At 39.9% G+C, this 27,286-nt stretch overlaps 1 protein-coding gene across 1 annotated transcript; it reads left to right on the plus strand.

The window, feature by feature from the left end:
* On the plus strand, positions 1 to 26,123 carry LOC309503116 (cilia- and flagella-associated protein 91-like). Its single transcript, XM_082175809.1, has 14 exons — positions 1 to 178; positions 328 to 600; positions 1,200 to 1,377; positions 1,766 to 1,923; positions 5,066 to 5,248; positions 5,839 to 5,972; positions 6,059 to 6,172; positions 7,894 to 7,965; positions 8,053 to 8,199; positions 8,649 to 8,870; positions 11,095 to 11,243; positions 12,160 to 12,251; positions 15,618 to 17,655; positions 25,288 to 26,123. The coding sequence occupies exons 1-13, from the start codon at positions 79 to 81 to the stop codon at positions 15,770 to 15,772; spliced, it is 1,977 nt and encodes a 658-aa protein (XP_082031935.1). The 5' UTR covers positions 1 to 78; the 3' UTR covers positions 15,773 to 17,655; positions 25,288 to 26,123.
* Positions 26,124 to 27,286: the final 1,163 nt, after the last annotated feature.

Genomic DNA, 27,286 nt, shown 5'->3' on the forward strand with positions numbered 1-27,286 from the left:
TATCTCCATGGTGACCACTAACGTTAACTTACCTGTCTTACAAATAAAACACATAACGTTATCCAGTTATAAGCAAACATGAGCGACTCGGTCACACAGACATTTCAGAAGAAAAATGAGGGCAGAAGTGGCTTCAGACAACAGAGGACATATGATTATTTGGACGGTGAGTTACACAGTTGCAAATCATTATTTGACTTTTACAATATAAATATATTTTAGAATAAATGAGATAAGGCTATTGTAATAGAGGGTAAGTTAGCCTATATATTGTGCCGTTTATCATTAAAAAAAGTATTGAATTGTGGGTGATGGTGCTGTTTTTAGATCCTGATGTGGATCACGCCAGGGAAAACTTCCGTGCTCAGGCTTCACTGGATCGAGTGGTAAGGCGGTGTGATACTCATCCTTGCACTGCATCCACGTTTGATTTTGTGGATGGAGATGATAAACAGCCCCCCACTCCGTTCCACCGGAGCGTGGGAGTTCAGACTGACTATCGGGAGAGTGAGACACAGACAGACCCCTACACTCCAGACCATGTGGTTCGTCCTGGGACAGCCTCCCCTGAGCTGCTCACACTGACCACACTCACATGGGGTAAACCACATATAGTTACATTTATTTTATCCTTTATTTTATACTGCCTCTTACTAGCTCCTGTTCAGGTTGACAATGAGATCCGTTCATGCCAAAAACTATAACTGTTACGATAACGATAACTATAAAGTTTTAATAATTGTTCTAATTCTATGAGAATAGGGAAGTCCACACCAACTATAATGATAACAACACAGAATAGCAATTGGAATCACTTTCAGAAAATTTTTCCAGCTGATGAACGATAAAAACATTAACAGCTTATCAGAATCCACCCAAGTTTAAACAGCTTGAGCATTTAAAGTCACCTTGAAATCAAAATGGACAATTCTAGTTTTGCTTTTTAAAGGAATTTTACAGTTTTTTAAATTCATGTTCCCTAACCTTTAATCAAAATAACTTCTCTTCTCTGATGAATTTTTCCCCGGCGTGAATAGTAAACCACAACCATGATCCAATCGATTCCCGATAAAGAAAGTCCTTGTTTGAGAAGCCGTTTTACTTGGATATATGTCACAATAGGGAAGAAAATATAAGTTATATTTATACAGTAGTTAATGTTCTTGGTGTGAATGGCCTTATCCCTGGTTGTTTTCCAGGCTGTGGGCTGCCTGCAGGGCTAGCGGAAGTGGAGATGATCGAGAGAGCGAGAATGAAGAGAGCATGGGAGGCAACTCTGCCCCCGCTGGACGACCTCTCTCAGCTTGACAAAAGAAGAAGGATGATGGAAGAGATGGAGATGAAAGAGTGGGCCTTCAGAGAAGAGGAGATTGAAAAGTGAGCACTACCTGAAGTAACAGTTTGGCAAAAAAAAATTTACTCACAAAGTAAATGTGAATCTTTTGAAGAATATCTTCTTTCGAAGAGAATACTCTCTTCCATATAATAACAGTGGATTGGGACTGGGTTTGTCAATGTCCAAAATGACAACTTAAGTACCATATAAGTTTAATAAAAGCAAGATCCATATAAGGTCCATATTGACTTTCGTTGTATGGACGATATCCCTGAAACATCTTTCAAAATATCTTCTCTTGTATTACCCATATGCATTTTTTGGGGATAAACTAATTAATTTTAACAACAGTATAAAGAAATACTATCTGTACTTCTGCGATGCACAAACACATACATGCTGACTTTTGTTTTACTTGTGTTTTATTAGGCTGCAGGAGGCACGACAGACCCTTCTGGTGCAGCTCTTGCGTCAGAGGGAGGAGAAGCAGGAGGAGGTCAAGATGGAGCGACTGGAAGTGAGCTTTTCCCAGCTCCAGCAAGAGAAGGATGCGCGGATTAAGAAGATACGCAAAGACTACATCATATGTGAGGCCACAGTTAGATAAATAATCATCATTATGAAGTACTTAAAAAGGCCCCATTATTTACGTCAGTCCTCATGAAATCAGAATTGAAGTTTTGTGTGTTTGCTTTGAGTCCATACACTCACATATTACAGGGATGGAATTTTTCTAATATTTAATGCATGTATTTTATAATGTAAATATATGGTCTGACGCGCTGTGTGTTTTAGAATGAGTGTGGCATTTTGTTAATTTATACAAAAGCAGCTCATGATCCAGTGTTTTCAGTCTCAGGCGTGCATTGAAAAATGCAATTCCCAAATTTGTAACGAGAATTTATAAATATGTTGTCAACAAAAGATAAGCTTTAAGGTCTCCCAGCAGTTTTCCGGCCAAATATAAGCTCTGTAGTTTAATGTTTCAAAGCATAGAAGACAGCCATATATATTTTTATTGTAATTTGACTGTTGTTCTGTTAAATAAAATGCTAATTATTATTATTATTATGAATGTGCAATAGTATTATTGCATTAGTAATATACACAGCCCGGCCAACAAAAAAAAGTCGCTGTTTTGGATTTAAATTGGCAAATACTTAAGAGATTATGACTGGATCATTATTGCAGTGATTATTATGTTTCTAGCATGTTAAATGTTTGGCAACAGGTCTTCTAACCCTAATTGATGGAGTGTGTAGCTTTTCTTAAACAACCATGTAGGAAGACACATCATGGCCATATTCCAGGATGACAATGTCAAGATTCATCAGGCTCAAACTGAAAGAATGGTAGAGGGAGCATGAAGAGTCATTTTCACACATGAATTGTCATCTCTGAGTCCAGAACTTAAAGGGATAGTTCACTTTGAAATTAAATTTTGGTATGTTTTAGCTTACCTCAAGGGCATCCAAGATGTAGGTGTCTTTTTTTCCGCAGTAGTTTCAATTTTGATATTTTTAGGTCAAACCGTTCTTGTCTGTCAGTCATATAATGCAGGTCGATGGTCACTGTCTCAAAGAGTATGCACAGAGTCCAAATTAAAACAATTCCCCGTCGTCCAAATTAAACAATTCCCCATCGTAAGTACACATTGATGGCCTAAGACACGAAACGAGCGGTTTGTGTGAGAAAACGAACAGTATTTATATCGTTGTTACCTCTTGTACACAGCCACGTCCGAGTGATCTGAGAGCGCGGGCTGGTATAGATATATACAATAGAAGTCGCCTTGGCGACTGCAGTTCATTGGGACGAAACCGTAGCCAAGGCGACATCTATTGTATATATCTATACCCGCCCGCGCTCTCAGATCACTCGGACATCAAAATTGAAACTACTGCGGAAAAAAAGACACCTACATCTTGGATGCCCTTGAGGTAAGCTAAAACATACCAAAAATTAATTTCAAAGTGAACTATCCCTTTAAATTGTCTCTTAACTCTTGTATTGTCAGTACAAGATTTTGACCAAAAATGTATGCACCTCTTAACACTGCTTGAAGTGGGCTGGTATGCACCTGTACTGCGTAATAATTACACCACCCCTGATCCTAACCCCTCCACCACAACTAATCCTAAACCTACCAATGCTAGTATTCATGGGTTTCATCAGGTCCCTTTCCACAGGTGTATAAAATCAAGCACCTAGATTATGAATGCAGACTGCATTGTGCTTGATTAATACACCTGTGGAAAGGGACCTGATGAAATCCATGAATACATCGCACTTTCAGAGCCATACAAACTGAACGGATCAATTGTCTGCGCAATATGACTGAAGCACGGTTAATATGATTGTGCATGATTGGCGCGCAAATCACTATAGAACCCAGCGCGCTTCAAAACTCTTAGAAGATTTGAGCGAGCTGTTCCCGTCGTGACGCTGATGATGAAATGTGCAACCCATTTGAATTTGAGAATTTACCACTTTAAAACACTATGGAGAAAGTCAAACATGATCTAAAACAGCCACACAAACTAAAAAGAGTGTGGAAAATAGGAGAAAACATCATCCTGCACCAACATAAATTAGAAAACTTTTAAAAAAAAGCAAGAAAAAGTTAACATTGGCCTAAGCATGGTAATGAGGAGCCATCAATGGTTTTAATTATAGGCTATCCTTTTTGTAACAAATGCTATAGTTAAACAATTACAGGAACTGTTACTTTTTTCCAATTACAAGTTAGAATGAAGAGCTTTAAAGTCTGGATCTTCTTGAATTATTGACTAAACAACCGGTTTTCCCATGTGTAAAATGTGTTCTGCTAATAATGACAGATATTAGGAAAAACCTGGCTTTCAGATATTCCATGAGATGACATCCATGGCAGTTTGACTTCCATGGCACTTTGTAAACAAGTAATTGTTGACTAGGTTATTACTTTATTGCAGTTATGCTCTCAACCAACTTTGCATGTGTGTTATAAACCTTATGAGGGAGCATGACCCGGGACCCCGCTACGGTTCACACTTCAACTGGACCAGACGTGCCAAAGCATGTGTGAAAATGATTCTTCATGCTCCCTCTACCATTCTTTCACAATTTGAGCCTGATGAATCTTGACATTGTCATCCTGGAATATGGCCATGATGTGTCTTCCTATATGGTTGTTTATGAAATAAAAAGATACACTCTCCATCAATTAGGGTTAGAAGACCTGTTGCCAAACATATAACATGCTAGAAACATAATAATCACTGCAATAATGATCCAATCATTGACTGAAGTATTTGCCTATTTAGTATTTGCGACCTTTTTTTTCTTTTTCTTTTTTCTTTTGGCCAGCAGTGTATTTCTTTACTGTTTTAATTGTTATAATTTAAATAATAAAATATTCTGTGAATAATAATAACATATTATTAACAAAATAACAAAATGATTATTGTTGTTGTTGTATAGTCATATTGAATGAGGAAAACTGTACTAGCACTAGACTTTTATTCTGTTGTTTTTTATGAGTCATGATAAAAAGTCATCATTCCCCAAATCCCTTATTTAAAACTAAATAAAGCATAGCATGTATTGAGAGCTGTCAGGACATTTTTGGGTTTAAATCAGATTATGTGTTTAAATCAGATTATGTGTTTAAATCAGATTACCCTCATTTATAAAAAATAAGCATTTAAAAACTGACATAATTTGAACCAACGTCTTTGTTTCTCACAGCAATGCGGAAGCTTCTGGCAAAGAGCAAGAATGTGGAGGGAAAGCTGGAGAGACGTGATATCATAAAGGATTATTCAGATTATGGGTCTCAGATATACGCTCCTCTGTCTCGGATTGGCCTGATCCCGGAGCGAAATTCCAACCGCTATGTGGTGAAGAGTCCCTTTCTCAGCACGTATCAAGGTCTGCTTCTGCTTGCACATCAGCTAGGTTGATTTCCTTCTGACTCTTCAGGACACACTAATGTTTCTTGTTAATTATGTTTTATCAATTTCTTCACATATACACTGATATTTTTTATTTTCATATCATTCTTTGTTACATATAATTTTTTTGAAGTTTGAAGATTTTCCTTTCTTTCTTTTTTCTTTTTTAAATTAAAAAATCTTTCAAAAAAATGTCTTTCTTTTTTCTTTAATTAATTAATTAATTCTTCCAAATCACTTTCTTTCTTTCTTTCTTTTTCTTTTTTTAATTAAAAATGCTCTTCTTCCAAATCAAATCATGTGTCTCATTGAGGAAATATGTGCTATGACTTTTCTAAGCAATTACAATGATTTCTAGGCTAACAGTGTTCACCTGGTGGATGAAAAAAGGGTAAAAAAAATAAAATAAATTCTCTCCAGATCAAAATGTTATAGAGACTTAGGGGTTGGATCTTTTCACACACAGCACACTGCCAGGCACACCACTGACTTCTTTTTCTGAATTTTTTTTTCATCTCGTTTAAAATAAGGGATAAAGACTTGCAGTATCATCTCTGTGTTTCTTAGGTCTGTTAGAACTGGAGGCAGGTCTTTCTCCATCTGACATCGAGCCTCAAATTAAAGTGCCAAGACCTAAAGTGACTGAAGGCTTCATCACACGCTCAGACCGCATAGATCTAGAGCTCATGAAGACTCATCAGGTAATGAGCTTTTCACACTTACTCTCACTGTGGGAAGAGAAAATGAAGTGGCAGATATATCACCCTGAGCTCTCCTTTCCCACTAGGCTCTGAAAGAGAAAAAGGTCTGCAGGGTGGAAAAGAAGCCTCTGCGGTTCCTCTTTAAGACGGAAAAACCTGCCCCACGACCCCTAACCCCTGCGGTGGATGAGCCCTCTGAGGTACAGCCCACGTTCATGCTCTAGACAATTCAGGTCTTCCTTCTGACGTGCAGTTTGCAAGTCAAAACATGTCTGAATACGGGCGGTTTGGATAGCTTTAGGTATAAGCACATCTATGCGATTCTTTAAACTCACTTTTCAAAGTAATAATCACAAAAACAGTGTAATTTCATAGTTTTCATGATAATGTCAAATTAAAAGTTTTACTCTAGTGTATTTTATGATGTTTTAATAATCTTTTGTTGTGCTTTAAGGAAGTACAGTTATTTAGATTTGTTGACTAACATACTAAAGCACATACTAAAGTACTTGATTAGAATTTTAACTGTAGTGTGTTATTTGATATTACATTTACATTTTTATGGGGCCAGTTGCATAAACACAGCCATTATGTTAAGACTGTAGTATGACCAACTAGAAGTTAGTTAGGGGTAATCTGTCTTACTTTTGGGTATCAAATTAGACCAATCTAAGATTTTATGGACGTGACTTAAAAAAGTCATGAGCAGTCTTAAAGAAAAAAGATTGATGACTGACTTGTAAGATTAGTCTTAGAAGTTTATGCAACCGGCCTGGTTTCACAGACATGGCTAAGATTAAACCAGGATTATGCCTTAGTTCAGTTTGGACAGTTATTTATAGACAGATTTATAGATTTATAGACAGTTATTTGGACAGCTTTTATAAACAGGTTCTAAAAAACATTACTGGTGTGCATTTTGAAACAAAACAATGGCACTGACATATTTTAAGACTAAACAATTTAAATTAATATACATTAATGTGTTATTACAAATATATTTAAATGCATGACATACAAGGTTAAATAGAAATGACTAAATTGATGATGCTTGTCAGCACATTCGGCAATACACTTTAACCGTTTTTTTATTTTTTTATTTTTTACTATATTTCAGAGACAATGGAATTATGAAATTACATATAAAGATTTACTTAAGTCCTACTTTAGTGTCAAAAGCACTCTAAAGTTCAACTTATTGCATTTAATATAAATTTGAACTATAATACATCATCATGTAATTGCAATTAACATGCAAGTTCCGCAAAACATTACATTCAGTTTCAGAAATTATTTTAAAGTATATTGTTTCTGTAATAAGTACTCTTAAAAAAAGTGTTCTAAAGTGTACGTTTTTTTCACAATGTGGTCGAAGGTCTTAATAGAACCAAAGTGACCTGAAGATACTATACCGTTCAAAACTGGTATATGATTTTTTTTTAAGGAAATCAATACTTTTTTCAGCAACGACACATGTTGTCAAATTGATCATAAGTGACAGTAAAGACATTTCTAATGTTAAAAAGAGATTTCTATTTTAAACAAATGCTATTCTTTTGAAAAGTTTCTTAAGCAGCAAATCAGCATGAGAACGATTTATGAAGGATCATGTGACACTGAAGACTGGAGTAATGATGCTGTAAATTAAGATTTACCATCACACGCTTAAATTACATTTTAATATATTAAATAGAAATCAACTCATTTAAAATGTAATAATATTTCATAATATTGCAGTTTTTACTGTATTATTTAATAAATAAATAATAAATGCAGCATTGGTGAGCATAAGAGACTTCTTTCAAAATCATAAAAAAATCTTACTGGACCCAAACTTTTGAACTGGGTCTTTGTATCATTTATTATGTCATTCTGTTTGTATGTCTCATTTATCATTCTGAGACATCAATATCTATAACAGGGAGATGAGGAAAAGGAACTGGCCATCATCTTTCTGCAGAAGGTGTTCAGAGGAAGATCCACCCAGAATCAGGTAAGGCTCAGCAGGGGAGCGTGTTTTTTAACGGATGTCTTGTGTAGTTGTTGATGTGAATGGATAATGACGTCTGTTGCGTGTCAGATGTTCGAGGCAAAGGAGAAACAATTGGAACTGATCCAAGAACTGCGTACCACGCACACACTGCAGAAGGAGGAACAGGACAAGAAGGAGGCGGAAAAACAGGTCACACTCGCCTTGCAGAGACAGAGAGACATCCAGTCTGACAGAGTAAGACCGGAGATATAAATGATTCAAATATGATAATAAGCACCTAAGCACCATGAGAACGTTGACAGATAAAACTACATATTTATCTCAGTACAATCACAATATGGCTTTTGAGACATTCACAACATCACCTCTGCTTGAACATATACCACTGATCTTTCAGGCTTTCATGGCTTCTCATGGGTCATGCCATGAAGTTTCAGATTTTCCTGCTATGAAAACAATATTCATATATTTCTATTTAATTTTCAGAGCTCAAAATTTCTCCCTCCACCCCATCAGTGAAAATTATTAAAACTACTTAAAAAAAATATGTTTGAGCCTTTAAATAATTTGTTTCACGGTCTAAAAGAAACAATCACTTTGAACAAAACAATGATGCAAGAATTGACTATAGTAAGCTATAGTAACTCAATTATGAAACTGATTAGATTCTGTCTTTCTCTCAGGTGTCTCAGATTGAGTCCTGTGTTGCTGGCCTGTCTGGGGGAGTGATCGTGGACATGCTGGACTTTTTGTCTAAAGAGTTGGTCCGGCTGCAGGAGGAAAGGCGAATCCACGCCTTTACGCTATTGGCTGAGAGAGACCGGCGTATTCGTGAGGCTGAGGAGAGTGGAAGGCGGGAGATAGAGGAAAGGAGACGCAGAGAGGAGGATGAGATATTTAAACAGGTCACTAGAACATCAGTGTCAGGGGACAATAAATATGCTCTTATTTCTACCCGACAAAATCCCTTGAACTTACACTACCGTTGGGTTTTTGAAAAAAAAAAAAATTTTAATGCAGCAAGGACACATTCAATTGATCAAAAGTGACAGTATTTATTTATTTTTTTTATGTTACAAAATCTTCTGTTTCAAGTAAATGCTGTTCTTTTGAACTTTCTATTCGTCAAATATACCTTAAAGAGAAACTGTATCATCGTTGGCACCAAAAAAAAATTAAGCAACACAACTGTTTTCAACATTGATAATAATAGGAAATGTTTCTTGAGCAACAAATCAACATATTAGAACAATTTCTGAAGAAGGATCATGTGACAAGATTGGAGTGTGAAAAAGATTGGATCATGTGACAAAATTGAATTGTGCTGAAAATTCAGCTTTGCATTACAGGAATAAAATAGTTCGTCAAGAAGGCAAAACCTTCAGTCTTCAGTCAGAAAAAGATATCTAAAATAAGGATTTAAAAAAAAAAATTCTAATTAAAACACTTCAACATGCACGTTTAAACAACTATAAAATCAGAAATGGACTTTCACTGTCGGCACTCCTGCTCGTGTGATGAGAGATGACACTGCGCGGTTCATGCACAGCTTTTCAAAATGTCACAAAGCACAATAGTCACATAATATTCTATTTCAACATGAAAACTACAGCTAGCCAAATTAAAGAAAAGTGATAATGATTCTTCTTATATAGATTCTAGCATGTATTAGCAAACTGCTAACATGTTTTAGCATTGCAAGCACAGGGCCTGAATTTCATTTTGGAAAATGGGGGGGAAATCCCCCCTTAGGTGATTCTTATGGGGGGGGATTTTTAATTTGAGGGGGGAGTTTAGACTCTTTTTTTAATTACATTTATCTCGCCTAGCTCTAAATGTATGCTCACTCATCGCATTTTTACAAATGGGGTAATTTTGTTACATTTATCTCGCCTAGCCCTAAATGTATGCTCACTCATCGCATTTTTACAATGGGGTAATTTTGTTCTTAAGAATTTACACAACACAAGGAAGCTTGATTTCAATCTTTGAATTAAATTGAAAAAAGTTGCACAAATAAATACAATAGAATAAAGATACCAATAAAGAGAGAAGTGTTTGCTTAGGACGGTCTAACACTAGTATTCAGAAATACAGAGACTGAATAAAGTAATCAAATGTAAAATAACACTGGGTAGTATTTTAGTCCTGACTAAATTAAATACATTGGCTATTAATCCTGATTCCTTAAAATGAAAGCTATGTTTTGTTGTTTTGACAACCAAATGAATGACAGACACATATGGCTGCTGTCCCTTTAAGAGCTAGTGCTTGGAACCTGTTTCATTATACGGTCACGTGCGATTTATGCTTATTTAAGGCATAACCGACTGTGTTTAGAGGATACTCACCAAGACCGAAATTGACAATTTTCGCATGTTTTTGACTGTTAAAGCGATATAATCCACGAAAAATAACTTTGGTTACCCACGAGCTCTGTGTGAGGCGGCTTTACTCTATGTATGTGTGCAGAGAAACATCTCTCAGACAGCGCGCAAGTGCCGAAGAGTTTAAAATCGCGTGAATGCTTAAACTGGTAAGACTTAAAAAGACGTGCAAATGGTAAACTTTAGTTACTCATGATGCAATGCTGGCCCGATTATGCAAGTGACAACTCCGTCTATCCCGACACCCCCGAAACGCGAGAGTGTATTATCGCCTGCAGCGCTTAACGAGCTGATAGAAGACGCGGCACCGCTGAATCACTCGCGCTGTTTGAGAAATTGCGTCTCGCAGACAGTTTTAAAATGACTGATTTGATTTTATAATCTGTGTGGATTAATTTACTAATACAACCTACAGGCTAAAGTGAATCAATGTTTGCGGGAATTTCCCGCATTATAAGTGGGAGACCTGCGGGAATTATTAAAATTATGCGCAATACCCGCAATCCCGTGCCGAAATTCAAGCCCTGCGATGTTTCTACTATGAATTAACACATTGCTACCGTGTTTTACCATTTGTTGCTTGCATGATTTAACATATTGCAAGCATGTTTTAACATGTTGCTAACATGATTTAGCATTATTGTTTGCTTTTTCTAACATGATTTAACACATGTGTCTAGCATTAACAATCTTAGCATGTTTCTAACATCAATTAGCATATCTGTATATCTTTTGGTATCAGGTGGTCAAGGTGCACCAGGACACAGTAAACATGTACCTGGAGGATGTCATCCTGGGCTCCACTAACCAGGCAGCTGATGCCCAGGCCAGAGAGGAGATACACCGTAAGGCTGAGGAGCTGGACAACATCACCTATGCCATGGAGGAGACGTACGTTTCTAGTCTCGAATGCTATGACATCCAATTAAACCAGTTTGAAAATTTCACAACCAAATTGCTTATTGATGACAATGAACCACAAACTCTTATAATCATGCTGGTCTTTTCAGCACGGTAAAAATCTTTCAAACTGTCAAAACAGAACACTTCACTGCACTAAAGAAAAGGAATAAATGCACCTTTAGATTTCAGTATATTGAAAAGATTCTGACATTCAAGACATGTTTGTCACTGACGCTTGAATACATCAGAGGTTTTATTAGATTCAAGATCACTGGTGAGCTGCCAAGGATGAATCAGTTGAGAATAGACGCAAACATTTTGTTTTATTTTACTATTACTTTAACCACAATCTCTTCATTCATACTCTCTTTAAGTGTTTAGTTATGGCGGAAGCTATGCAATAGAGACCTTGATAAAATAATGCATGTAAGGTGTACAAATTACTCACTTCTGCTTTCAGAAGGTCCTGAAAATAAAATATACAACGCCATGCTTAGATTTGTCAGACTCAGCAGGGTGACTTCCACCCATTGTGTTCAGCCTGTTCAAAAACTTTCTTATACTTCAAGGCAAAATGCAGAGAAACACAGTTAGAGCCTAAGAAATATGTAATGTATGAAAAACATCTATGTCCACATATTCCTTCCCTCAATAAATAATAAATTATTGATGTCAGATGTGACAGCACAGCTGTGGGAAATCACTAGAATCAGATACTGTGTATTTGCAGTCATATAAATAAACTAATAAACATTGAATAACCAAGTTACAGAGATCATTGTTGTGTTTCCTTCGGTGAGACTGCCAGCATTGATTGTTTTAGAGCATTTTCTTTGTCACAAACCAAATGAATCAGCTCTAATCGGCCTGTGTTGTGTCTTTCTTGGTCTTTGTATGCGTGCAGGAGGAGCAGTCAGCAGTCAGAAGAGATTGTGGCAGAACTCGTCCAGAGATTCCTCATTCCTGAGGTCCAGAAGATAAATGTCAGAGAAAGAGGTGGGTTATTCAATCAGGCAGATAATCAGTAAAATACCAAACATTTCTATCATTTCTACCTGAAAACATCTTAGCGTCACAAATTAATAATAACTTTTTTTAATAATATGAATAATACAATTAATCTGTATATATATACCCCCTGACAAAAGTCTTGTCGCCTGTCCAAGTTGTAGGAACAACAAATAATAACTTGACTTCTAGTTGATCATTTGGAATCAGAAGTGGCTTATATGAAAGGCAAAGGCCTCTAGATTACGCTTATTTTACCTAAATAAAATCTTATCATGCCTTGATTTTTAATGATTTAATTAGGACAGAAAGGTCAGACTTTGCTTAGACAAAAGTATTGTCACATCGTTAAAGGATTCAACAAATCACAGATTAGAGCGTCACCTGTGACAAATACTGTAATTAACACATTCCCAGGTGTGTAGAAGAAGAACCCCAGCACACCCAACCTTCATTTGAAATGCATCCTGACCTCTGACAGCATGCCAAAGATTCTACCACAGACCAAAGTGCTGATCATCAAGAGCCTGAAGACCAAGTCTCCTGCTGAGGTGGCAGACATCTTTAATGTATGTAAACGTCAAGTGGAGAGGATAAGAAAAAGATTTGAAGAAACTGGTGAAGTTCATGACAGGCCCAGGTCGGGGTGTAAGATAACTTTTCGAGAGGACCGTTTGTTGGTTCGACAGTCCAGGGCCAGCCCTTTTTCAACTGCAGCAGAGCTACATAACAACTGGTCACCAGAAACCCCTGTATCTACAAGAACAGTTTGTCGAATTCTCTCACGCAGTGGTCTCAATGGCCGAATTAGTGCTCAGAAACCAGCATTAATCAGAAGACAACAAAAAAATCGTGTTGCATTTGTCAAGGCCCACAGCTTGCAGGAAGGATGGACTGTGGAAAAGTGGCAGAAGGTTGATTTTTCTGATGAATCATCTATTGAACTGCATCCCAGTCGTCGCAAATACTGCAGAAGACCTATTGGAAACCGCATGGACCCAAGATTCACACAGAAAACAGTCAAGTTTGGTGGAGGAAAAATCATGGTTTGGGGTTACATTCAGTATGGGGGCGTGCGAGAGATCTGCGGAGTGGATGGCAACATCAACAGCCTGAGATATCAAGACATTCTTGCTGCCCATTACATTCCAAACCACAGGACCTCTCAAATTCTGGCAAATTCTTGGCAAAATGGCAAATTCTTCAGCAGGATGGCGCTCCTTCAGCCTCCACGTCAAAGTTCCTGAAAGCAAAGAAGGTCAAGGTGCTCCAGGATTGGCCGGCCCAGTCACCAGACATGAACATTATTGAGCATGTCTGGGGTAAGATGGAGGAGACATTGAAGATGAAACCAAAGAATCTTGATGAACTCTGGGAGTCCTGCAAGAATGCTTTCTTTGCCATTCCAGATGACTTTTTTAATAAGTTATTTGAGTCATTGCTGAGACGTATGGATGCAGTCCTCCAAGCTCATGGGAGTCATACACAATATTCATTATTTTTCCACTGCACCATGACTTTATGTTCTGTACTGTACATTATTTCTGTTAAGTGACAAGACTTTTGTCTAAGCAAAGTCTGACCTTTCTGTCCTAATTAAAAATCAAGGCATAAGATTTTATTTTGGTAAAATAAGCGTAATCTAGAGACCTTTGCCTTTCATATAAGCCACTTCTGATTCCAAATGATCAACTAGAAGTCAAGTTATTATTTGTTGTTCCTACAACTTGGACAGGCGACAAGACTTTTGTCAGGGGGTATATATATTGTAAAATGAATGTATAAAATTATTACAATGTTTAAATATAACATGATTAAATTAATTACAAAACGTGAAAACATTGGCATTGCAAGTAGAACCATTCCAGCTGAAAATATATCTTTAGTGTTGCTCTTGAGTTTAAGTCTGTAATCTGGATTTGAAACTGTAAAGTACTTCAGCTTGTAGTTGAGTGACATGAGAATGTGTATACACTGGAACATGGTCCTTTTTTGTTATTGCTGAGATATAAATGTAGCATAAAAGCTGGAAGTCATGGCCAATTTCTGAGGTTACAGACCGCAAACGTTGAGGCTATTTCTCAGGCTATTTCTACACAGCATTTCAGTTTATAGGCATTAATACTAAGTGTAGTGCACTCCATGAATGTCTTAAGAAGATTTGAAAAGCCTCATGCAGATCTTTTTCATGCATAAATTGCCACCTGACAAGTATTTGTTAAGCTTGACTTTTAGTGACCTGTGAATTTGACGTTATCAGTATGCGTGTGTATCACAGTCGTGCCATGTGGCCTGTGTTAAATATTCAATTAATTATCCTTGCAATTTACCATGGTTAGTTTTTAATTTGCCAGTAAAAGTGGGTTGTGACCATGACTGTCAGCCTCCATAAACAACAAAAAAGCTACATAAATTATCAGAAAGGAACATGAAAGTGTTCTAATTAATTGTGGGGGGAAAAAAAAGGAAAAAAAATGTGTTGAATGGTGCTGTTATAATGCAACACAGAAGTGGCACACCCACTCTATTATTAGGCTGACTTTTACTTGAAACCACATGACATAAATATTTCGAGATTTTATCACTATTTAACATACTGATCTAACAGTGGTATTTGCTTTAGAACCTGTTGGACATCAAGTGCCGACCCAACACAATCCAAAAGGTTTATTGTACAAAACTAAACAAAATGTCCTTAAAATATATATTTTTTAATGAATTTAGATGAATAATTCTAAAATAATAGTAAGTGTAATAATAATGATTTAATTATCTATAAACTGTTTAAATAATTAAACTGTTAATTTCTACAACCAGTAATTCCTCACAAAAAATACTTTGTGGTATAAACCGTGCTTTCGTTACAAGTGAACCCACATTTAATTTAGTCATATTTTCTTTAACCTTTGTTCATGGTTTGAGGATAAGGAAATGTTACACAACCTTTTGCATCGGTCTAATTTGGATGCTTTTACCAAGTGACAGATGAATTTGTGCACCAAATCATCATGCCTGTTATATTTAACCCTATAATAGTACTAATATAATATAGTAAAAATATATATTAGTATAAATATAGGTTAATACTAATTTCTGTTACATATCCTTACAATATTTCAGCCGAATATAAGTTATATGAAAAACATCTATGTCCACATATTCCTTCCCTCAATAAATAATAAATTATGGATGTATTATGGAACTATGGATAAATTATGGATCAATATTATAAATGTTAACTAGATGTGTTCTGTCTCACCACTCTATCAGAACAGACATAAGAGCCAATCTCTGGTTGCGGCCCACTAGTTGAAACCCACTTTAAAAATGCAAACTCTTCTCATTTTCTTTTAGTTCGCCAGAGCCAGAGAAGGCATCTACAGGCCCGTTCAGTCATCAGTAGCAGTCTAGGATCTTCTGCGGTCTCAAATAGGCCCCCATCGCCCTCAGACAGAGCCTCTTCAGCAGTCCTGAATGATATACTCAGCACAAAACAATCTGACCAGTGATCCAACAGCAGACACTCACAACGGGAATGGAAAACGTCTCGGTTACGTATGGTAACCCTCGTTCCGTGAGTGAGGGAACGGAGACGTCACGTTGGTAAGAGTTACCAACGAATTGGGATCACGCTAGGGAGACCAACTGCCTTCGAGTGAAACTAAAACGAGCCAATGAACATTGGCATGCAAGATTTGCATTCCGCGCCCCGCCTGCCAGTGCGGGTATAAAGGCGGAAGCGATAGAAAAATACACAAATCGCTTTACGCTGAGGAGCCGAACAGTGTCAGGTCCTCCGCGAAGGTACATGTATATTAAAATCACCAACAATTAGTACTTTATCTGCAGCCAATACTAACTTTGATAGAAAATCAGCTAATTCTTTGATAAAGTCTGTATGGTGCCCTGGTGGCCTGTATACAGTAGCCAGCACAAATGTTAAACGTGATTTATCATTTACACTAGATAGTGTTACATTTAGCAACAACACTTCAAAAGAATTATATTTAAAACAAGACTTCTCAGTAATTCTGAAGATATTACTATAAATTACAGCAACACCTCCCCCTTTGCCTTTCAGACGAGGTTCATGTTTATAACAGTAATCTTGCGGGGTGGACTCATTTAAAGTAATGTAATCGTTTGGTTTTAGCCAGGTTTCTGTCAAACACAGCACATCTAGATTATAGTCTGTAATCATATCATTAACAATGAGTGCTTTTAAAGTAAGGGATCGAATATTCAGCAACCCAAGCTTTATCATTTGTTCATCCGTATTATATCTGTTTTTTATTTGTTGAACATCTATTACATTTTTACCCTTGAATGGGTTTAGGAGGTTTTTGTATGTCCTCATTCGGGGAACAGACACAGTCTCTATTAGTCCATGAGCCAGGGGGGTTGATCGGTATCATCGGGGGGACAAATGCTATCATTGTTTTTTGGCAAGGTATACACCCCTAGTACTAGAAAAATCACGATAGCAGTGCAGGGGTGGTAGCGAAATCACTTTTTTCAGCTCATGAAGTTACTAACCCCCTAAGATAAATTCTGTTTTTGAAATCTGATGTATATCTGGTTTAGGCTCATGCTAGGGATATTGTCAATATTCTATAATATGGTGCTTGGTATCGTTGGAAAGGGGACCTTTTAGGCTTTCATTTAAGCCCAGTACTGAATCTGTCTGACAAACACAGAGGTCACATGACTTATTTAAACCAGAAATAACACACATTTCTTTCACAATTTCCACCTAAACTGTATGCTTTCTTTTATCCCTGTGGCATGAAAGAACACCACGGACACAATACTCAACAACTTCAATACTCAAGGCACTCTGATGACTCAGAAAATTTATAATATACCCATACTATTTATTTGTGAGAGCCTTAAATTAGACTTGTGCAGCCAGCACAAGTCTTCAAAATAGAATAGAGTGAATAGAATGGACAAATAGGATGGAGACCTATTAGTTGTAAAAGTCAATAAAGAAACAGGTTGTAAAGTGAATATATTTAATCAAAGACTGGTTTGTGTGTTGATGTCCATTATTTTATTATCTAATCATCATTATTTTCCATGTTGTCCTCGTCTTCATCTGAACTTTCTACACAGGTCACCTGGTTTTCACACTCTGTCAGTTTACACGTCTGTGCACCTGAGGCCATTTGCAAGACACATACATCGTGGGAGTGAAAAATTTTTTGTGCAGTTGCAGGCGAGTAGATCCAGGACAGCTTCAGGTGCTGGCTGGCCTTCCATCCAGTGCAGCACCAACTGTTCACCTTCCTCCTCTGTCTCCATCTTCCATCCTCTGCCAACAGGGCTTGGCACTTGTGGGTCCTTTTCTAAACATCTTTTCCAAATACCAGCCTGATAGTTAGCTCGCAGTGTGTGTTGCCTCAAGCTATTGATGACTCTCGATTTCACCTTTCTTTGCACAGAAAAGGTGGTACCTGAGCTTGTTGATCATGGTGGTTGATGCTTTTGGGGCATAGAGGACACATGTAAATGCCTCCAGTTTGTTGCTCAGTTCTGGTGAGAGGTCCCATTCCTGGCCCAACTTCAAGAATGTGTCTTGTGTTTCTTTGTTGTTCATCAGGAGTGTAAGTGCCCTTGTCTGCCCTTTGCCTGCAAAAGCGCTTACAGTGTCACATCCTGTGTAGGCGTGCAACCCAATGAGAGCCCGACAAGTGTCCATGCCAACAGTGGCTGCAACCTTCCTGATAGCTACCAGCCTTGTACGGGTTCTTGTGTCACACTTCAGGAACAATGGGGCCTCAATCTTGTCACAGAATGCTAAAGACATGATAAAGACATCTGTGTCTTCTGAACAGATAACTATAGATTGGTATCCCTCTCTTGCGGCATGGGCGGCATGGAGAAGTAGTTGTCCATCTGCTTCTTCTTGTTGACATTGAAGAGTTGACACCTCCTCACTGTCTTGATATGTGATTCTGTAACATTTGTCTATCACAGTTGCATATAGAATCTTCTCCTGTAGCTTTTCTCTGTGTTGTGGCTTCCTCCATTCATTCACTATGAAGCTAATGAGACTAGTTTTGTTATTGACTTTGGTCAGGAAGTTCCTCCACTGCCTCACCATCTGTGTGCTTGTGATATCCTGCAATTCATGACCAGTCTCTTCACCCCGTAGAGATCTTTCACTATTTTTGATTGAGTTCTGCTTGTATGTGTCGAACACAACATCTATTCTTCTACTCTGACTGCCTTCCCTCAGAGCCATACCCAGGATTGTTGTGGCAACATCTCTGAAAGTAACTTCATCACCTTTCACTCGTTGGACTAAGTTCATCCCATCAACCACCGTGGCAGAGTTTTCTGGGTGTTTTTCCTGTAGTGCTACATTTTTCTGCAAGGCTGTGGCCATAGTAGCTTTGTTTTTTTGTTTTCTCAGCAATCCATCTGGTGTGAAGAGTGCCAAGGGCAATGGACCAAGAGGATGAGAAAGGATATCCTCCATGTTAAGACTACGTACTTGTGCCATCACTATGACGCGTCCAAACAGTGGGAGGGCAGTCATCTTGAAAGCAGACAGGTCTCTATTTGGACGCATCATAGTGATGGCACAAGTACGTAGTCTTAACATGGAGGATATCCTTTCTCATCCTCTTGGTCCATTGCCCTGGGCACTCTCCACACCAGATGGATTGCTGAGAAAAACAAACAAAGCTACTATGGCCACAGCCTTGCAGAAAAATGTAGCACTACAGGAAAAACACCCAGAAAACTCCGCCACAGTGGTTGATGGGATGAACTTAGTCCAACGAGTGAAAGGTGATGAAGTTACTTTCAGAGATGTTGCCACAACAATCCTGGGTATGGCTCTGAGGGAAGGCAGTCAGAGTAGAAGAATAGATGTTGTGTTCGACACATACAAGCAGAACTCAATCAAAAATAGTGAAAGATCTCTACGGGGTGAAGAGACTGGTCATGAGTTGCAGGATATTACAAGCACACAGATGGTGAGGCAGTGGAGGAACTTCCTGACCAAAGTCAATAGCAAAACTAGTCTCATTAGCTTCATAGTGAATGAATGGAGGAAGCCACAATACAGAGAAAAGCTACAGGAGAAGATTCTATATGCAACTGTGATTGAAAAATGTTACAGAATCACATATCAAGACAGTGAGGAGGTGTCAACTCTTCAATGTCAACAAGAAGAAGCAGATGGACGACTACTTCTCCATCCCGCCCATGCCGCAAGAGAGGGATACCAATCTATAGTTATCTGTTCAGAAGACACAGATGTCTTTATCATGTCTTTAGCATTCTGTGACAAGATTGAGGCCCCATTGTTCCTGAAGTGTGGCACAAGAACCCGTACAAGGCTGGTAGCTATCAGACGGGTTGCAGCCACTGTTGGCATGGACACTTGTCAGGCTCTCATTGGGTTGCACGCCTACACAGGATGTGACACTGTAAGCGCTTTTGCAGGCAAAGGGAAGACAAAGGCACTTACACTCCTGATGAACAACAAAGAAACACAAGACACATTCTTGAAGTTGGGCCAGGAATGGGACCTCTCACCAGAACTGAGCAACAAACTGGAGGCATTTACATGTGTCCTCTATGCCCCCAAAGCATCAACCACCATGATCAACAAGCTCAGGTACCACCTTTTCTGTGCAAAGAAAGGTGAAATCGAGAGTCATCAACTCCCACCGTGCAAGGATAGCTTGAGGCAACACACACTGCGAGCTAACTATCAGGCTGGTATTTGGAAAAGATGTTTAGAAAAGGACCCACAAGTGCCAAGCCCTGTTGAAAGAGGATGGACGATGGAGACAGAGGAGGAAGGTGAACAGTTGGTGCTGCACTGGATGGAAGGCCAGCCAGCACCTGAAGCTGTCCTGGATCTACTCGCCTGCAACTGCACAAAAAAAATGTTCACTCCCACAATGCATGTGTCTTGCAAATGGCCTCAGGTGCAGACATGTGTAAACTGACAGAGTGTGAAAACCAGGTGACCTGTGTAGAAAGTTCAGATGAAGACGAGGAAGACATGGAAAATGATGATGATTAGATAATAAAATAATGGACATCAACATACAAACCAGTCTTTGATTAAATATATTCACTTTACAACCTGTTTCTTTATTGACTTTAACAACTAATAGGTCTCCATCCTATTTGTCCATTCTATTCACTCTGTTCTATTTTGAAGACTTGTGCTGGCTGCACAAGTCTAATTTAAGGCTCTCAAAAAAAAAAAAAATAGTATGGGTGTATTATAAATTTTCTGAGTAATCAGAGTGCCTTGAGTATTGAAGTTGAGTATTGTGTCCGTGGTGTTCTTTCATGCCACAGGGATAAAAGAAAGCATACAGTTTAGGCGGAAATTGTGAAAGAAATGTGTGTTATTTCTGGTTTAAAGAAGTCATGTGACCTCTGTGTTTGTCAGACAGATTCAGTACTGGGCTTAAATGAAAGCCTAAAAGGTCTCCTTTCCAACGATACCAAGCACCATATTATAGAATATTGACAATATCCCTAGCATGAGCCTAAACCAGATTTCAAAAACATAATTTATCTTAGTGGGTTAGTAACTTCATGAGCTGAAAAAAGTGATTTCGCTACCACCCCTGCACTGCTATCGTGATTTTTCTAGTACTAGGGGTGTATACCTTGCCAAAAATCACTATGAGACTTTGTCCCCCCAGATGATACCGATGGACCAAATTTGGGGCCCTGGCTCATGGACTATATATGATGATAGCTAGGTGAAAGAGGCTCTGTGGGATGGGATATATCTGACCTTGGTGACGTGAGACAGCTAGCAGACGGTCGGTTTAGCCAGTCTGTCTGCTTCCCGACCTGAGCCCCAGATTGTCATGTTTGAGCTCTAAGACTATGTGCCATGTTACTAGAGAGAAGAGCAGCACCATCCCAGGAGGGATGAATACCATCTCTTTTCAACAGGTCAGGTCTGCCCCAAAAACTTTTCCAATTATCTATGAATTCTATATTATTTTGCGGACACCACCTCTACCCCTTGGGCTTAGTCTGCATGTTCCCTTTTCGTTCGGTCACTCCTATGTCACGTCGGTAGGAGTTACCAACAAATTGGGATCACGCTAGGGAGACCAATTGCCTTCGAGTGAAACTAAAACGAGCCAATGAACATTGGCATGCAAGATTTGCATTCCGCGCCCCGCCTGCCAGTGCGGGTATAAAGGCGGAAGCGAGAGCATACACGAATCGCTTTACGCTGAGGAGCCGAACAGTGTCAGGTGCTCCGCGAAGGTACAGCAACCATGGCGACGGGACATGACGTCTCCGTTCCCTCACTCAGGGAACGAGGTTTACCATACGTAACCGAGACGTTCCCTTTTCGTTCGGTCACTCCTACGTCACGTCGGTAGGAGTTACCAACGAATTGGGATCCCTAACAAAACGCCATGGTGCTGGCCCCTTCCAGCGCCCTGCCTAAGCTTCAGCCAGCAGTTTCTTGAAACGTATCTCTTATGTGCGGAAGCTTAGCTGGGAAGAGGTCACATTGCTGTTCCGCAAGACCCGCTCAGTGGACATTGGATAACACTGGGAAAGCGTGCCCATGATCGTAAGAGGGAATGCTGCGGAGCCCAAAACCTGCCCGAAGGGAGGCAGTTAATGAGCGTTTGGATATTGTTTTCCCTAAGCTCAACGAGTCTGCTGTTTCGAGACCTCTCTGTGTTGGTGTTACGGATCTTCACGAGCTCCCGGGTATCGACTGTCACTTCACGCGATCTGCTTCTTTCAAAGAGCTGTTGTCACAGCTGGTATCTGGTTGAGTGCGCACAGTACTCAAGCGAACGTAATAAAAAGTAACAGATGATCAGTTTATGTGAACTGATTCGCTACAGCGTTCTGTCACGTCATATTTACAAGCGCCAAAATGGTATTTATTGTCGGAATTTCATAATAAAATGGACAGAACCTGAGAGCTGAGCATTTTTTTCATATCATAAGTAGCCTGCTCTGTTCTAGTCTGTCAGTGTCAGTGTCCTCTTTGCTCCGCGATTTTTCTCTGCGTGAGAAAATAAATGGATGTGTGGCGTGAGAGCGTGTGAAAAGTGTCAATTACTTGAGTCTCACGCTGAATGCGTAGAGTTGGCAGCCCTGCTTTTAGAAGGGGGATAAATCGACGGCAGCGTTCCTCCTTCCGCCATGCTTCTTCTCCATGTGAGGATTGTTCACATTTGACTAGAGTGCGCACTGCGCCGCCAGGACACAGTGCTTCATGTGGGGATTGTTTACATCAAACTACGCACGTGTTTTGCGCAGCATGTAGGCCTATGCAGTGTTTTCTTAAGTGGTTGATGGAAAATAAGCTAATGCGCGTTCTAAAATTCTAATACTGTGAAAAATTATAGATCCAAATTTAGAATTTTAGAACGCGCATTAGCTTATTTTCCATCAACCGCTTAAGAAAACACTGCGTAAGCCTATATGCTGCGCAAAACACGTGCGTAGTTTGATGTAAACAATCCCCACATGAAGCACTGTGTCCTGGCAGCGCAGTGCGCACTCTAGTCTAATGTGAACAATCCTCACATGGAGAAGAAGCATGGCGGAAGGAGGAACGCTGCCGTCGATTTATCCCCCTTCTAAAAGCAGGACTGCCAACTCTACGCATTCAGCGTGAGACTCAAGTAATTGACACTTTTCACACGCTCTCACGCCACACATCCATTTTCTCACGCAGAGAAAAATCGCGGAGCAAAGAGGACACTGACACTGACAGACTAGAACAGAGCAGGCTACTTATGATATGAAAAAAATGCTCAGCTCTCAGGTTCTGTCCATTTTATTATGAAATTCAGACAATAAATACCATTTTGGCGCTTGTAAATATGACGTGACAGAACGCTGTAGTGCATCAGTTCACATAAACTGATCATCTGTTACTTTTTATTACGTTCGCTTGAGTACTGTGCGCACTCAACCAGATACCAGCTGTGACAACAGCTCTTTGAAAGAAGCAGATCGCGTGAAGTGACAGTCGATACCCGGGAGCTCGTGAAGATCCGTAACACCAACACAGAGAGGTCTCGAAACAGCAGACTCGTTGAGCTTAGGGAAAACAATATCCAAACGCTCATTAACTGCCTCCCTTCGGGCAGGTTTTGGGCTCCGCAGCATTCCCTCTTACGATCATGGGCACGCTTTCCCAGTGTTATCCAATGTCCACTGAGCGGGTCTTGCGGAACAGCAATGTGACCTCTTCCCAGCTAAGCTTCCGCACGTAAGAGATAAGTTTCAAGAAACTGCTGGCTGAAGCTTAGGCAGGGCGCTGGAAGGGGCCAGCACCATGGCGTTTTGTTAGGGATCCCAATTCGTTGGTAACTCCTACCGACGTGATGTACGAGTGACCGAACGAAAAGGGAACGTCTCGGTTACGTATGGTAAACCTCGTTCCCTGAGTGAGGGAACGGAGACGTCATGTCCCGTCGCCATGGTTGCTGTACCTTCGCGGAGCACCTGACACTGTTCGGCTCCTCAGCGTAAAGCGATTCGTGTATGCTCTCGCTTCCGCCTTTATACCCGCACTGGCAGGCGGGGCGCGGAATGCAAATCTTGCATGCCAACGTTCATTGGCTCGTTTTAGTTTCACTCGAAGGCAATTGGTCTCCCTAGCGTGATCCCAATTTGTTGGTAACTCCTACCGACGTGACATAGGAGTGACCGAACGAAAAGGGAACATGCAGACTAAGCCCAAGGGGTAGAGGTGGTGTCCGCAAAATAATATAGAATTCATAGATAATTGGAAAAGTTTTTGGGGCAGACCTGACCTGTTGAAAAGAGATGGTATTCATCCCTCCTGGGATGGTGCTGCTCTTCTCTCTAGTAATATGGCACATAGTCTTAGAGCTCAAACATGACAATCTGGGGCTCAGGTCGGGAAGCAGACAGACTGGCTAAACCGACCGTCTGCTAGCTGTCTCACGTCACCAAGGTCAGATAAATCCCATCCCACAGAGCCTCTTTCACCTAGCTATCATCATATATAGTCCATGAGCCAGGGCCCCAAATTTGGTCCATCGGTATCATCTGGGGGGACAAAGTCTCATAGTGATTTTTGGCAAGGTATACACCCCTAGTACTAGAAAAATCACGATAGCAGTGCAGGGGTGGTAGCGAAATCACTTTTTTCAGCTCATGAAGTTACTAACCCCCTAAGATAAATTATGTTTTTGAAATCTGGTTTAGGCTCATGCTAGGGATATTGTCAATATTCTATAATATGGTGCTTGGTATCGCTGGAAAGGAGACCTTTTAGGCTTTCATTTAAGCCCAGTACTGAATCTGTCTGACAAACACAGAGGTCACATGACTTCATTAAACCAGAAATAACACACATTTTTTCACAATTTCCGCCTAAACTGTATGCTTTCTTTTATCCCTGTGGCAAGAAAGAACACCATGGACACAATACTCAACAACTTCAATACTCAAGGCACTCTGATTACTCAGAAAATATATAATATACCCATACAAATTTTTTTTTTTGAGAGCCTTAAATTAGACTTGTGCAGCCAGCACAAGTCTTCAAAATAGAACAGAGTGAATAGAATGGACAAATAGGATGGAGACCTATTAGTTGTTAAAGTCAATAAAGAAACAGGTTGTAAAGTGAATATATTTAATCAAAGACTGGTTTGTATGTTGATGTCCATCATTTTATTATCTAATCATCATAATTTTCCATGTCTTCCTCGTCTTCATCTGAACTTTCTACACAGGTCACCTGGTTTTCACACTCTGTCAGTTTACACATGTCTGCACCTGAGGCCATTTGCAAGACACATACATTGTGGGAGTGAACATTTTTTTTTGTGCAGTTGCAGGCGAGTGGATCCAGGACAGCTTCAGGTGCTGGCTGGCCTTCCATCCAGTGCAGCACCAACTGTTCACCTTCCTCCTCTGTCTCCATCGTCCATCCTCTGTCAACAGGGCTTGGCACTTGTGGGTCCTTTTCTAAACATCTTTTCCAAATACCAGCCTGATAGTTGGCTCGCAGTGTGTGTTGCCTCAAGCTATCCTTGCACGGTGGGAGTTGATGACTCTCGATTTCACTTTTCTTTGCACAGAAAAGGTGGTACCTGAGCTTGTTGATCATGGTGGTTGATGCTTTTGGGGCATAGAGGACACATGTAAATGCCTCCAGTTTGTGCTCAGTTCTGGTGAGAGGTCCCATTCCTGGCCCAACTTCAAGAATGTGTCTTGTGTTTCTTTGGTGTTCATCAGGAGTGTAAGTGCCTTTGTCTTCCCTTTACCTGCAAAAGCGCTTACAGTGTCACATCCTGTGTAGGCGTGCAACCCAATGAGAGCCTGACAAGTGTCCATGCCAACAGTGGCTGCAACCCTTCTGATAGCTACCAGCCTTGTACGGGTTCTTGTGCCACACTTCAGGAACAATGGGGCCTCAATCTTGTCACAGAATGCTAAAGACATGATAAAGACATCTGTGTCTTCTGAACAGATAACTATAGATTGGTATCCCTCTCTTGCGGCATGGGCGGGATGGAGAAGTAGTCGTTCATCTGCTTCTTCTTGTTGACATTGAAGAGTTGACACCTCCTCACTGTCTTGATATGTGATTCTGTAACATTTTTCAATCACAGTTGCATATAGAATCTTCTCCTGTAGCTTTTCTCTGTATTGTGGCTTCCTCCATTCATTCACTATGAAGCTAATGAGACTAGTTTTGCTATTGACTTTGGTCAGGAAGTTCCTCCACTGCCTCACCATCTGTGTGCTTGTAATATCCTGCAACTCATGACCAGTCTCTTCACCCCGTAGAGATCTTTCACTATTCTTGATTGAGTTCTGCTTGTATGTGTCGAACACAACATCTATTCTTCTACTCTGACTGCCTTCCCTCAGAGCCATACTCAGGATTGTTGTGGCAACATCTCTGAAAGTAACTTCATCACCTTTCACTCGTTGGACTAAGTTCATCCCATCAACCACCGTGGCAGAGTTTTCTGGGTGTTTTTCCTGTAGTGCTACATTTTTCTGCAAGGCTGTGGCCATAGTAGCTTTGTTTTTTTGTTTTCTCAGCAATCCATCTGGTGTGAAGAGTGCCAAGGGCAATGGACCAAGAGGATGAGAAAGGATATCCTCCATGTTAAGACTACGTACTTGTGCCATCACTATGACGCGTCCAAACAGTGGGAGGGCAGTCATCTTGAAAGCAGACAGGTCTCTATTTGGACGCATCATAGTGATGGCACAAGTACGTAGTCTTAACATGGAGGATATCCTTTCTCATCCTCTTGGTCCATTGCCCTGGGCACTCTCCACACCAGATGGATTGCTGAGAAAAACAAACAAAGCTACTATGGCCACAGCCTTGCAGAAAAATGTAGCACTACAGGAAAAACACCCAGAAAACTCCGCCACAGTGGTTGATGGGATGAACTTAGTCCAACGAGTGAAAGGTGATGAAGTTACTTTCAGAGATGTTGCCACAACAATCCTGGGTATGGCTCTGAGGGAAGGCAGTCAGAGTAGAAGAATAGATGTTGTGTTCGACACATACAAGCAGAACTCAATCAAAAATAGTGAAAGATCTCTACGGGGTGAAGAGACTGGTCATGAGTTGCAGGATATTACAAGCACACAGATGGTGAGGCAGTGGAGGAACTTCCTGACCAAAGTCAATAGCAAAACTAGTCTCATTAGCTTCATAGTGAATGAATGGAGGAAGCCACAATACAGAGAAAAGCTACAGGAGAAGATTCTATATGCAACTGTGATTGAAAAATGTTACAGAATCACATATCAAGACAGTGAGGAGGTGTCAACTCTTCAATGTCAACAAGAAGAAGCAGATGGACGACTACTTCTCCATCCCGCCCATGCCGCAAGAGAGGGATACCAATCTATAGTTATCTGTTCAGAAGACACAGATGTCTTTATCATGTCTTTAGCATTCTGTGACAAGATTGAGGCCCCATTGTTCCTGAAGTGTGGCACAAGAACCCGTACAAGGCTGGTAGCTATCAGACGGGTTG

The sequence above is a fragment of the Leuciscus leuciscus genome, assembly GCF_965113295.1.
Source record: "Leuciscus leuciscus genome assembly, chromosome: 7".
Lineage (NCBI taxonomy): Eukaryota > Metazoa > Chordata > Actinopteri > Cypriniformes > Leuciscidae > Leuciscus > Leuciscus leuciscus.

What these genes read in the sequence shown, in the direction of transcription:
- LOC309503116 (XM_082175809.1), top strand. Translation starts at nt 79, where the DNA reads ATGAGCGACTCGGTCACACAGACATTTCAGAAGAAAAATGAGGGCAGA. An exon ending in CGGTGGATGAGCCCTCTGAG is followed by an intron (nt 6,173 to 7,893) that starts GTACAGCCCACG and finishes TATCTATAACAG; the next exon opens with GGAGATGAGGAAAAGGAACT. An exon ending in GAGACATCCAGTCTGACAGA is followed by an intron (nt 8,200 to 8,648) that starts GTAAGACCGGAG and finishes TCTTTCTCTCAG; the next exon opens with GTGTCTCAGATTGAGTCCTG.